Raw genomic sequence first — 14,206 nt, forward strand, 5'->3', positions numbered from 1 at the left:
TAATAATGAATTTACACTCAGCTGTGCATGTAAAGCTTAATTGTAATCTGCTGTTATAGATTTCCTTCTGTTTCGTGGAAATCTTTCCCATTTCCTCATCTGAGATCGAAAGACTGTTAAATGTTAAAGAAAATATTTCAATAAAATTATAAATTAGCTGAACTCACAAGGTGTGGACCGTGACAAGATAAATGTCAACGAAATCGCAACATAAAATAACGAAGTTTTGTGAATGTCTAAACAAAATAACAATAATAATTTTGCGTCTTTATTTTTCTTCACAACTTTGATATATTCACAGATAAAAATTGACAAATAAATAAAAATCAGAAGCATTTTTAAAAAAAAGAGCCAATGAATTTAAAATATTACTTGTGTAAAAATAATTACATTATTTTCAGAACGATTAATATACTTGCTCCTTTAAACTGGAGTTAATATTCATTTTTAAGTTCATGAGATAAAATCTTCTCTTTACTTAACTGCAAATGGATCAGTACATCTGAAAAGACAAAATCAAACATAATTTTGAAATGGATGCGTACGTAATGTCAACTGAAGCAAAAAAAGATTTTATTTTCAGGTTGATCAGCTTAAACTTTGAAGCTACAGTGGAACTTCGCTTACTGAGCATAATCCGTATCCAAATGTGACTCGTAATGCAAAACGCTCATTAGAGTTTTAAAAAAAAAATCCCTATGGAATAATGTAAAATAAGATAATGCTTTTCATTTCGATAAAAATGCCCAAACAGATTTATAATACTTACTTTCTTGCTTGCCCAAAGACATTTAGTTTTGGTGGTTCTTCTAAATTTGGCGAAATTAGGACACAACTTTATCACACATAACTATTGCCTTATTAGGATCTCAACATACGATGCAACAGTTTCCCATTCTTTCAGCGTCTTTCCTATTTCAGTGGAATGTTGACTCTGTAGAGGCAGTTATGTCTTTGTGGTGAAAGCTTATAAGCCATTTAACAGCTACGATACCCGAGCAATTGCTTTTGTATCGTGGTCATGTTACTGGACTGCGAACCACAAGGTCCCAGGTTCTATCATCGCTCAATCCAAACCGCCTCATCCTACTCTTTTATCGAAATCTCTTCCATAAGTTCTTGCTGGAACACAGAATGCTGCTCTTTGCGATACTTGTATTTGTGCTCACAAATCATAGAAATACGTCTCTCTCAAATTGGGAACCATGATTCTTATGTGTCGCGTTTTTTTTTTTTTTTCTGTTGTTTGCTTTTTGTTATGTTTTTGACGCTTCTATTAACTATATGTTTTACATTTTCGCTATTAATTTGAGGGAAAAAAATCACCAGCAATCAAACATTAAACACAGATTGATGCCGAGATGCAGGCAAGATTCTACATGTAATGTTAAGATCCCTCTTCGTCACTCGTTTTGCAAAATACCATTCATTAAGGGGAGTTATTATTATTTATTTCATTTTGTTTTTCTTGTTATGAGAATCACTCTTCATGAGTGGTACTTGTTAAGCGAGGTTTGACTGTACATTACGGGATCAGGACAGTTTTATTTAGCTTTTATTGATAAGCGATAAAACGATGCGTCAGTCTACATCGCGATACCAGAGCAAAATAACGGAGAAATTTGCCCCTTCAGTGATTTTACTATAAGATTCTGATAGGGATTTCTTTGACCTGTGTCGATTAAGCAAGGAAATCTTATGTATTGAAAAAGATGCTTAACTGTTCAAGATTTTTATCCCTTGGCTCTCGATGTGGGAACCAATGGAGCCAGCAATTTTGTTAAGCGCGTATTGGAAATATTTAAATAAATAAAAAAAAAAAAGTGGGAATTGGATCAGGAAATAAGATATTTTAGAATAGAAACATGGACTTATTTTGGATAAAAATTAGGGAATTAGGATTTAAATTAAATTTGTATATATATGTAATGATATTTAAACTCTTAATTTAAACCAAATTAATTTCCAAAGGTTTATTTTAATCTCTTAATTTAAGCCCATAGTAATTTCAATCTCTTATTTCTTGATCCAATATCCACTGAAGTTTTGTTAAAATTACTGCGTAAATAGTTCTACGTATCAAGTAAAAATGATTCCTCCGTTGACCTTACCAAGGTGAACACAAGTATTCAATCGACACGTGTCCAGAAATTCCATGTTATATAAGACTAGTGATCATTTGTTTCCTGCCTTCCCTTCCTTACTTCTGCTTTTGTGTCGCGCTATGGCGGACGTGCCTTGTCCGCATCTCTGCCTATAAATAATTATGCTTTCCCGGAATGGATATTGAAAATAATTTTAAAATGTAAATTGTCTCTTCAATGTCTTCGAACCTGCATTCTGCTTCAACCAAAATAAGCTTACATATATATATATATATATATGTAAGTATATTTCTGAAGAGTAGAAGGCAGGTTTGAAGACATATAAAACGCTTTGGATTTTTTAAATCTCTTTAATATTCATTCCGGGAAAGCAATTTATTTACAAGCAGGCGCGAACAAGACACGTCCACAACAGCGCGAAACAAAAGTAAGAAACGGGACGAAACAAATGACCACTAATCTTATATGATATGGGATTTCCGGCCACATGTCAATTCAGTGCAGGTGTTGGCCTTTGTCAAGGGCAACGAAGGGATCACTTCCATTTGATACGTAGAAGTGATTGCGCAGTAATTTTTATACAGTTTCAGTTGAATTAATTAAACCGAAAGTGAAATTGGATCAGGAAATAAGAGAATGAAATAACTATGGGCTAAATTAAGATAAAGTTTTGGAAATTAATTTGGTTAAATTAAGAGTTTTAAATATAAGTACATATACATATAATTATGAATTTATTTTCTTTTAAGTAAATTTGTTTTGTTTAAAAAAATGTCAACCCTTTTTTGATAATTGTAAATATTTCATTAAAGAAAAAAGTAAGTTATATTTGTTAAAAAAAATAAAATAAAATAAAGTCAAATTTTAGTTAACCATTTTTATCGGAATATCTCATTTTTATCAAATTATTTGAAACTTAATGCAAAGAAGATTAACTTATTTTGATTAGCTTATTTCATAACACAATTGGTATATGCATTAAATTTTCGATATAAAAACTTTGGTTAATTAAGTTTTCCATTTAAATATTTCGTGTCCAGGTGATTTATATTTTGTTTTATATAAAGAAAAAGCTTGAAAATGAATAGTTTTTCGTGATTTAGTGACTCTTTTCACCTTCGAACTAATTTATATTGTAATTTTTATTTTTTGAAATTTCGAATGATTAAATTTTTAAGTTTATATAATCTATGCTACGCATTTAAAGTTGTATGGTCATTTTAAATTTCGTTACTATGATTTCATGCCTAGGAGAGAGCAGAGTTTGCTTATGTGTAGTATTTGTTTGATGATACACAATTAACACTAGTAAGACGGAAGGATCGAATTTCTAACGATCTTATTTTCCTTTGCTTCGATTTCTTGTCTATTCATCATTTTCCAGCTATTCATAAAGTTTCATAAGAAAAATTATTTGCTTTTACTAATTATTATTGATGCTAAGAACACTGATATTCTGATGATTGATATGACTGATTGATGATGACTGCTATTCATTAATTTTGAGGATTTTCACTTCTTTTTATTCATTTCATCATCTGTTAGACATATATTTTCTCTCGTAATGTAAACAAATTCTGCTACTAAAAGGAAACTGCAGTAAAAAAAAAAAAAAAAAAAAAAAAATACAAATGTTGCTGAATTTAGTTTTGATATTGAAACAATGGCTGACCATGCGTTGGAAGAAATAATAAAAATTTACGGTATAATCTCAAAGCAACAAGATTCAAAGGGCTTCGAACAAATCAATTTACTCGAACATCAAAAGTCTTATTCAATAAACGAGTTCCTGTATGATACAACAGATGAAAACATAAGATGAGTAATTATTCTATGAAAATTTATTTAGTTCGTTTATATCCTAAGTACCTTAAGAAGCATATAAATTCGGGATCAAATTTTGTACAGTAACTGATATTTGATTCAATTATTTGGTTTATGTTCTTCCAGGTTTAGGGGAGAAAATGGATACAGACACGTCAGTGAAATTATTTGAGAACATGCTTTAGACTACTTGACAAAACCATTTCATGTTGGGGGGGGGGGGGGGGGGCTATGATGAATCATTTCTGTTCATCATTAAAATTAATTAAAACATTACAAAATAAAGGATTTAGTACTTTGGAACATACAAGTAAGAAATACACAAATCATTCATGCTTAAAAAAAGATCTACATACAGAAATTCTCTGACATGAAATTTTCATTCTCTCCTGCACACAAAATGTGATCAAAATGTAAAATTTAGCAAAATATATTTAAAAACTTATTTTAGCAAACAAATCTTGGAAAAAGTGTGGTTTTTGATTATTTAAAAAAATTGATCAAAATGACTAACACAGTCTTTCTAAGTAGTAGGAAAATACGATCTTTCAAGTGTTCAAGAAAATGTATAAATTCTTAACTTAGTTTGAAACAAGACTTCAATATAATAAATAGATAATTCAATCACATTATTTTTGTAAGTTTAATGTCCTTTCATAATATTTTTTAAATTAATGTATTCGTTTTTTTATAAGCATAAAATTTAATTTTAGTTTTATGATGTTACTATGTTACAAAGTTGAATTAGCATTCTTTAAGAAATTTTTCTGTTGTTGTTAAATTCTTAAAGAGGCGGGGAGCGGATACATTTTCTAGTCTAAATTTTCTTTCCTTTATTTCTTTATTGTACTGTATAATTTTAAATTTTTCTTACATTCTTGAAACTTGATTTATAATTTTTTTTCTGTATTATATGACATTTTTAATTCTTAATGTTTTATATAGTTTTGTTTTCTTTTAAAATATGCATTTTATTTATTTTTCGTAGTTTTATTTGTTAATTCTTTTTTATAACTTTCTGTGTTGTTGACATTTTTATGTTTAACTATATTGTTATATTTTACCATATTATTTATGTTCTTTTTAGAATATATTCAAAATGAGTGCAAAAACTGTCAGAAGTGTTAGAGAACCTCTGAAAAAACCTCGACCTTTAAAATCTGTTCCATCTGAACCAAAATTTAATATCCCTGATCCCAAAGACACTGTGGTGCAAAAGTCAAGAGAAGGTAAGCTTCCTTTTAGTTATAGTTTTTATTTTATAAAGGTTTTGGTAAAATGTTTTAAACTGAAACTAAGGAGTGTGATTCCAAATAGGCTGTATTAAAGAATTTTTATAATATATTGGTTCATTCACTCTTCATTTGATGGCAAGCAAAGATTTTCATAATAATCTTTGAATTAACACTTGTCATTTTTGGAATAATTCTTGAGAAATAAGTATATTCTTTTTTTTTTTTTTTTTAGGAAGTTCATGTATAATTTGATGGTTCAACTAATTATTCTTGAATAAGGATTTGTATTTTAATATCCATTGTAATAATGAAATAACTCATCAATAAGATAAGTTGTTACACAATTATACAACAGCATTCCTACCCCATTAGATTCAATAAACACCATACAAAAAAAAAATTGTATTATTACAAAAATAAATATTGGAGGGAATTAATCATATTCCTTAGAACAAATCTATGATTCACCAAGTTGATATCTGTGCAACCTTTAATCTTTTTCTGCTTATGGAGAAGAGGAATTAAACCATGCTTTGTTCTTGCTTTGCATTCTTCTTCTGCTTGTTTTTTTATCTGCTGCCATTTCTATATGGAAAATGTGTGGTGCCTAGATAAAAACATATGTATGCACACAAATAAGTCAAATAACACATTTATAGTTAAATCTCATCATAGCTGGTTGGTAGATGGTAGCAAATTGTAATCAAAGATGCAAAAGTGTTTAGAGACCTCCTCCCCGCCCAATGTTTTAAGTTTCCACTGACTTAGAAGTATTATATATGTAAAATAGATTTTGCGATTTCCCCAAGTTTTTAAGGCGTAATAGTAGTGCCTTGCACAAAACTGCAACTGAGCATATTTGTTTACCTGTGATAGCTTTAAGACTGTTGATCACTTTGACTCCTTTAAGATTCTTTTCCCTTTAAATTTATGTCTTTTTTTTAATGTTTCATTGGTTCATTTTGTTATTCCATGTACTCTTGAAGAAGAGTTGCAAAAATTTTAAAGGAAATGAAATGTAAAATTTTAAAATAAGTTAATAAAAAGATTTATATAAAGAAAATTTTGAGGAATAAATTATACATTAATTCATGTTATTATATTATAGTTTCAATGATGTAATTGTTTTGTCAATTTTTTTTATTAATGAAAATTATTTGCTTTTATACAATATAAGTTTTTAATATATCAGTATAAAAATTCCTTATTCAGAAATCCTTTACTTTTTTCCAATTTGCAACTTCCACTAGTACTCTAATGATTTCTGCTAAAATGAATGACAACATAATGATTAAACATCTTTTTAAAAATTGCTTATTATTCTCAAACGTTCATAAGAATCTTTTTCATATATTAATAATTTCTGTATATAATATGTCATTTTTAATTCATACTATGTAGCTGTTATCATTGCAGCCTTATTATTTTGAAATGATCTTTACAGAAATATTAGCTGATTTAGAAACATTGAATGTGAGTATCAGTAATTGGACTTTTGATGAAGTAACAGCAATGGATATTTCTCGTATGTGTTCAATTTTAAAGAAACGTGGAGAAGAGCTCGATTCTTTTCATAAAGGTACATGTTAAATTGTTTCATTATTATTGTTGTTTTTGTTGTATGATGAAATTTCTGTTAAAAGTCACTTAATAAATCTCTAGATTCAGTGGGGAAAAAATCTATATGTCAGATGATTGCAAATTGGTATATAAATATATAAATGTCAAGACATTGTTTATTATTCAATTTCTTTGTCCACCAGTTGAAAAAAAGAAGATTGAAAGCATTAGAAATCAATTAGGTTTTTTTTTTTTTTGTATTTTATAAATATATATTTTAAGAACAGAATAACTATTTTATTTAATACCTCTGATTCAAAAACCCATTAACAGGTTATAAATGTTTTGAGTCTTGCTTGAAGACAATTTCAAGGGACTTTAGTCTTGAAAAAAAGCAAGATGCTTCACTTTACTAGTTGAAAGAACATACATCGATTATATATTTGAATAAAATATTGTTGATCAGTGAAATGGTGGATATTGGTGTAAAGGTGACATCTTGTTTTTTTTTTTTTTTTTTTTAACTTGATAAAGATGGTATCTAACCAGCAAAGTATCTAAATGAAAATTTTATTTGAAAGGATAATTTTTCCCTTCTGAAAATTGTTTCACCTTCTCTTTAGGACTAAAGTTTTATAAATTTGTGGGCCAGAACAATGGTAGGAGCTAAATGGTTTTACATAAAACGATCAAATTATTCATTTTCTAATATGTGAAATTTCCTATTACAAAATGTTGATATATATATATATATATATATAAATAATATTGCTTATAATATTTAAATGGATCTTTAATACTTATGTATTAAATTCATTTGTATGCTATTTCACTTATGTGATCTTCCATCATATGACTTATCTTTTCACTATGTTGTGTTTGTATATCAATATTTATCAAGCAATACACCTATTTCATTTTCCCCTATTTTATGACAGATAAATGAAACCGAATTTTTCACTATTTATACATATGTTACATTATATTCATGCTAAATATTAAAAAAAAAATTACTAAGACTCTATTCTTGATTTGGTTTCAAAACCTTTTGTAAAAAAGGCAGTTTACTTGGATTCTAATGAGGCAAAAAAATTGCAAGAAATATTAGTTTTAAAACTTGGTAAGTCATTTTATTCAATTAGTGTTGATTCTTTTAACAGTTTATAAATTGACATGGGTAGTTTTGCTTTTTAAGCAATTATATAAAGCCTTCCTTATGTTCTCTTTAAATATAATATTACTTATAGTCATTATGTGATGAACAAATTTATATAGAGAGTTAATTCTTATGTTAAAATATCAAATACCCTTAGTATTCATTTGATTTTAAATTATTCATTTATCCAAAATTGATTGAAATATATCTAATAAATTTTTAAAAAGTTTAATTGAATTTATCTGAAGTGCTTGTGTATGATACCTAAATAACATATTTATATACTGCACTCTCATTTGAGGTAATGATTAACACATTTTCTTAAACTGTATCATCCATTGGAAGAAAATAGAACAGTCTGATTATCTTCTGCTATAATAAATAAACAAGTAGAAATGATAATCCTATGCAAAAAATGGAATTTTATATGGGAATAATTTATATTATTTCTATCTTTTGTTGTATAATATCTGAACAAGCATTCTAATAAAATTTAAATTTACTTCTTTTGTTTGATGTGTTTACAGAAGCCATCGATCGCTACTTTTGCACCCTTCGCAATGCTTGTCGAGATGAAAGATTGGATATAGTATCTCGAGTTAAACTTCTCGAAGTTATCGAACTACGAGCTAAGAACTGGAAGAAAAATGAAAACCTGTTAAATTATTTTAATATGAAAATAACAGAATTGGAGGTTTGTAACAAAATTTCCTTAGTTTTAAGTCTTATTATTTAATTATGTTATGCATTATATCTCAGAAAATCAGTTATCACTTTTAGAATTTTAAAATATGATCATGGAAAATGTTTCATGTTGTAACAAATTAATGATTGACTGTTTTTATATTTTTGTTTGTTGAATATTATTTTTTGGTTTCATAGATAATTTCTACTGAATGTTTTTTTATTTTTTTCTCTCCAATTATAGAAATATAGCAGAAATCTGTTGTGAAGATGGCTTCTCTTTAATTTATAACTTAATTTATCTTACAGCAGAAAAACACAAATCCTTTAAATATTACTGGAATGACTGCTCCCACTATTCCCTATTCAGTTCAAAACCAAAATTTAAATTCTCCTACTGGAGTTCAATTAGGACCTGGGGAGATTCTTAGATCATCAGGAAAGTTTGAAAAGCCAACCAAGTAGGTTATTTTGAATTTTGAAACTAGAACTTTTAGTATTTTAGAATGCATAATTTTATAATTAATAATTTATAAAATTTTCTAATATATATTATTTTTTTAGTATATTAATAAACTTGACTAAATTGAATTTTGTTCTGAAAATCTATTTTTATCTGCAGGATTGCTGGGAAAAATTACTTTAAAGATGAGATTGTAATTCGAAATTCAGATTCTGGAAAAGGTACTTGTTGAATTTATTCAAATAGCATGAAGAATTTAGAAATACATAAAGAATTTTTAATTATGTGGTTCTTGTTACTATGTATAAAATTTTGATAGCTAAAGTTTGTATGATGAACCTGTATCTATTTTAGAATATGCAGAATTATTTAAAATAAAAAATTTGAAGGCAATTAATTTGTTGCTATTTTTCAAGTGATGGGTATCAAAGGACGACGTGTTCATATGATTGAAGAATTGAGTGATACTGTAATATCATTTCAACGAGGTGAAGTATATATTTCTGCGTGTATTGCATGCTCCACTGATGGACCAGGCTAAAAACTGACAAGCTAGAACAAGCATGGTTGATAGACGCTTCAATAACATTTATTACTACATTAATCCATTAGTTTAATCAAACTTATTAGAAATTTATCTTCTTGCTTTATAAAGTGAATTTCTAATTCTTTTCACTTAGATATGACTTATTTAGTCATTCGTGATGTTTTCCCATCAGCATGTAGAAAAAAATCCACTGTTTCTCTTGTATGCAAGTTTGATCTGTGCAATTCTCCCTGTTACTGACTTCTGACAGCTTCTTCCCTTTAAAATTGTATTTCTTTGTGTGAAGAGAAAATGCCTTTTCTTTATCCTTTCAATCTGCCCTTTTCGAAATTAGTAATTTATTGCAATTTTCATTGATATGTAACATATACTCTCATGAACTACACTGAAATCTGCTTCAATTCTAAATTAGATAAGAGTTAATTTACGATGAAAAGTTTTCATTTTTGGAATGCGATGCCAATTATTACACAGTTTAATTTTATTCTTTTAAAGAGTTTTTTATTATTACTACTTATTTAGGAGATAAACATAATATTCCATCTAACCATGTTTCAGTGTCTTATAAAGATTTATGTATCAAAAAAAAAAAAAAAGTCCTGCAAATGTAACTCATTGGTTGAGTAAGATCACCTTGATGTAAATTTTTTTAAATTGTCTTTAAATATAGATAAATAATATATTATCAGGTATATTAAGTTCCTGTGTCACATTTTGTGCTTCATGCAAAGCTTCAATACAAAAATTCTTACTTGAATGTGCTTTAGAATGCATGTTCATTGCAATCTACTCTATAAATTGTGCTTTGCATATCAGAAGCTTCATTCTTAAACAAATATCTTTGACATATATTTTGTTTTTTGTTCTTGTATAATGAATTAAAACAGTATTTGCTTTTATTCATTTAATACTTTGTATTAAATATTAGATAAGTTAAAAAAATATATCCAATCATCCAAATTTGGGTGGTTGAATTTATTCCTGAATCCAATTCCCTGTCTTCCACCTTTATCTGTGAATTATTATTTTGTGTATTTTAAACTGAGGGTTAAAAATATATATATATTGATATCATTTATATTTAATATAGATAATTTTTCTCAATTTGAATGTGTTTAGTTTTTGAGGAGTGGTTTACTATTCTAAATCTGTAGGGCTGTTGTGGCCTGGTGGCAGAGTGAGCTTCAGAAATGGAGAGTTATGAATTGTCTAACTGTTATAAAATCCAATGCAACCTAAGCATCACTGTATATGTAGACATGGTGTTCATTAAATTCATCACAAACACCTTTCCATTTATATAGAGTGTTTTTAATTCTATTGTCTCTTTGTATGAGTACAGTCCATTACAAAATAGCATTCGGTGATCTTAAAATTGGTTGTTAATTCTAATTATCCTTCCAGTCTTTTTCTGTCTTCTGTGAAGATAAATTTTCTTTATCTCAAGAGGAATTTTTCTTAGTTTTTTGGAGAGTTTTTGCATGTCTTAATATTGCCTTTTTTACCTAAAAATTTAATCCAATGCACACAGTTAATTGGAAAATTTTCAATTTCAGATAGGCATACTTGTTAAATAATGAAATTATTTGTTTAATTATCTCTCTCTCTCTCCCTTTATATATATATATTTCAACATGCATATTTTTTATGCAAAACGGATTGTTTTTCTCATTTCTAATCTATATGATTCAGTATTTTTGGAATCTGTGTTCTTAACAAACAAGGGAAATATAATTGGCAGATTACTTCACAATGAAGAAATATTAAAATATTCTGAAATATAGGTTTATTTAGAGGATTTTAAGTCAATTCTGTCAAAATAAATAATGAAAGTGAATACAAATAAAGCATTATATAACTACTTTACTTTTAGTGATAAAATTTGTTGTATACACATATAAAGAAAATGCTGTAAAATAAAAATTATCGTGATTGATAAGAATTTCCTGTTTTGGTATATTGCATCAAAATTTCTCATTCAAATTCCCTTCCCTCTCCCTCCTTAATACATGTCCATCTCTAACTTTATTGCTGTTGTGAATTTTTTATGAATTCAGAAATTTTTTGAAGATTCTTCACTATTCTTTACGAATGTTGAAGTCTGTATTTTATTTTCCAATGATTAAGGAAAGAAATTTTAACTGTCAAAATCTTTTTTAGAATAGTTAATAAATTAATTTTATTCTCTTCCAAGTAAACAAAATGAAATCAAACTGTATTCCTTTACATTTTGCTACTGATGGTCGACCTAATTGTGATTGATATTCTGAAATATTTTGTTATAATGTGTTTTTTTTTTCTTTTTTAAATTATCTAATACATAATCATTATCTACGCTACTAAAATATCAAACAGCCATCATCTAATATGCAAACTTATCACTGAACTAATTTGTATATTTTTATCACTTGAATATATTAATTGGTGTGATAAAACACTAATGTCACTTATCATAATAACTTTTATAATCTGCCATAAAATTATTTTTTCAAATGAATATACTTTCTATATTGTGAATTTCCAAAATAAGTCTGTAATTATTTGTTGAAAGTGAAAATAAACCAGGATTTGTTTTCTCTAAGCTAGATGTTTTCTTTTTATTTTATTTTATAAATGAGACAAATGTGTAGGGGCTTAATTATAGCTGTTTAAAATATTTCTCGTCCTATTATCTTGTATAAAATTCAACACAGACTCCCTTATAACAGTAGGATAAATTTTTAACATTTGTTTTGTGGGGAAATAGAGAATCATTGATACTTTTGTCTTTGTTTCTGTCGTGAACAATTTTTTCTCAAAATTAGTATTATTGTAAAAAAATTACATCTTTTGCCCAAAAGTATTAATAAAAGAACTTTGATCAGTGCTGGGGCAATAAATATAATTTTAAAATGTATTCAAGTAATTAAATAATTACAGTAATATTTTTCATCATCATTTTTAAAATTCTATAATGTTAAATTTTTTATATCCTTCATTTGATTTTCTGATAGTATATGGATTTTTTTTCCATTATGAAATTTCTCCTTCAAATAAGGGACCTTTTGTCTGGAATCTGTTAAAATTTCCGTATTCTTGGTCTTGTATATCCCAATTTAATAACAACTGAATGCCCTTCCACAAATAAAAAAAGGTTAATATGTAAATAATAATACCAGCTCTGATGTTATTCTTGTTATCTGATTATAACTTACAATTTTGGTGCCTATTCCAAAGTAAGCCTTGTATACCATTAAAATAATGTATAAATTAATCTAAATAAAACTTAAAAATAAAAAGTTAGGTAGCTCTGCTGGTATAAATTTTTATGTCAGGTTAATCATATGCAATAGGAACAACTTAGCCTTTAAACATTTGTTTTAATTTTCAGTAGTAAATAGACTTTTTTATTATTCTGTACCTATATCTCTTTTATTATGTATTTTAATGACCACTTACTCGCTTTTCAATAGTCAGTCCTGGTGCTCGAGATAGACTTGTTCAGATTACTGGCCCTCATGAAGAAGCTATTGGGTAAGTAAACAAATAATGGTAAACGTATATAAAAGTTCAAAATAACAAAAATGTTAAAAAAAGAAATTGAAGAAAAGATTTGTTAAAGGAATTGAAGAAATTAATAAAATTGTTGATGAATTAATTTGATTTCTATTTTAGTCATGCAAAACTTTTGGTTGAAGACACCATTCGAAGGAATGCGTCTCCTGTGAGAGTGAGTACTAGGAAATATCTTTTTTAGTGATGCATAAATAATATTTTTTTTTATAATTTTAATAGCTTAATCTTTAATTAGAGATCAACATTTTAAAATTATTAAATTGTGATCCAAAATGAATAATGATCTGTAATAATTTGTCTATTAATCGATGCTACTAACCGCCAGTTTAAAATTTCAGGTTCTCATTCCTCTTATATCAATACAGCTGTGTGAATAATATATCCATTCGAACATGTATAGGCTTTCAATTTGCTGCTTGTTAGTTTTGATGTTTTTAGCTGTTATGATGATAGGATTTCATCATAACAGCTTTAGCATATTTTTTAAGCCAATTTTTTTTTATTATAATTATAATGCATCTTGTTGTGAATAGTTATTATATAACTTATGTATATGAAATATAGATTTATGGTTTTGAATAAATGTTGACATTCAGAATTCAGAATGAATTTTAAATATTATATATATATATATATATATATATATATATATATATATATATATATATATATATATATATATATATATAATAATTAATTTTACCAATGGTTGCAAAATTTTATTATTAAATTTTAGTAATATATGCAAACTATCTTAATTGGTACATGAGGGGTTTCTCTCTCTCTCTCTCTCTCTCTCTCTCTTCAGATGATAACTTGATTTATGCTTTATGTACATATGATTTAAATGCTTTAATTAAGAGATATTTTACAGTAATGAAATTTTAATTTTAATATTATTTATCTATATAAAAGGACTAACTTTGGATCAGATTCATAATTTCCACACTGTAAAGACTGTTTGTAATATCTTCTCATTAAGAGATTTGCCTCTGTATGAATTAATGTATGCATCCATTACATTCCCCCTCCCCTTATTCCTTTGATCAGGACTTTAACATATCATTCTTTAAGTTG

General features: G+C 27.1%; 1 protein-coding gene across 4 annotated transcripts in view; it reads left to right on the plus strand.

The window, feature by feature from the left end:
- The window catches only part of LOC129963549 (eukaryotic translation initiation factor 4E-binding protein Mextli homolog), a 44,240-nt gene that overhangs the window by 19,846 nt on the left and 10,188 nt on the right, over positions 1–14,206 (plus strand). For 2 of the 4 annotated variants that reach the window (XM_056078000.1, XM_056077999.1), the window contains exons 2-9: positions 5,017–5,158; positions 6,609–6,743; positions 8,408–8,574; positions 8,874–9,025; positions 9,187–9,248; positions 9,444–9,515; positions 13,027–13,087; positions 13,229–13,283. In XM_056078000.1, the coding sequence (XP_055933975.1) occupies positions 5,029–5,158; positions 6,609–6,743; positions 8,408–8,574; positions 8,874–9,025; positions 9,187–9,248; positions 9,444–9,515; positions 13,027–13,087; positions 13,229–13,283 (834 nt within the window). In that variant the 5' untranslated portion in view covers positions 5,017–5,028. The remainder of the gene's footprint in view (positions 1–5,016; positions 5,159–6,608; positions 6,744–8,407; positions 8,575–8,873; positions 9,026–9,186; positions 9,249–9,443; positions 9,516–13,026; positions 13,088–13,228; positions 13,284–14,206) is intronic. The other 2 variants (XM_056078001.1, XM_056078002.1) reach the window with 2 other exon arrangements.

The sequence above is a fragment of the Argiope bruennichi genome, chromosome 3 (genome assembly GCF_947563725.1).
Source record: "Argiope bruennichi chromosome 3, qqArgBrue1.1, whole genome shotgun sequence".
Classification (NCBI taxonomy): domain Eukaryota; kingdom Metazoa; phylum Arthropoda; class Arachnida; order Araneae; family Araneidae; genus Argiope; species Argiope bruennichi.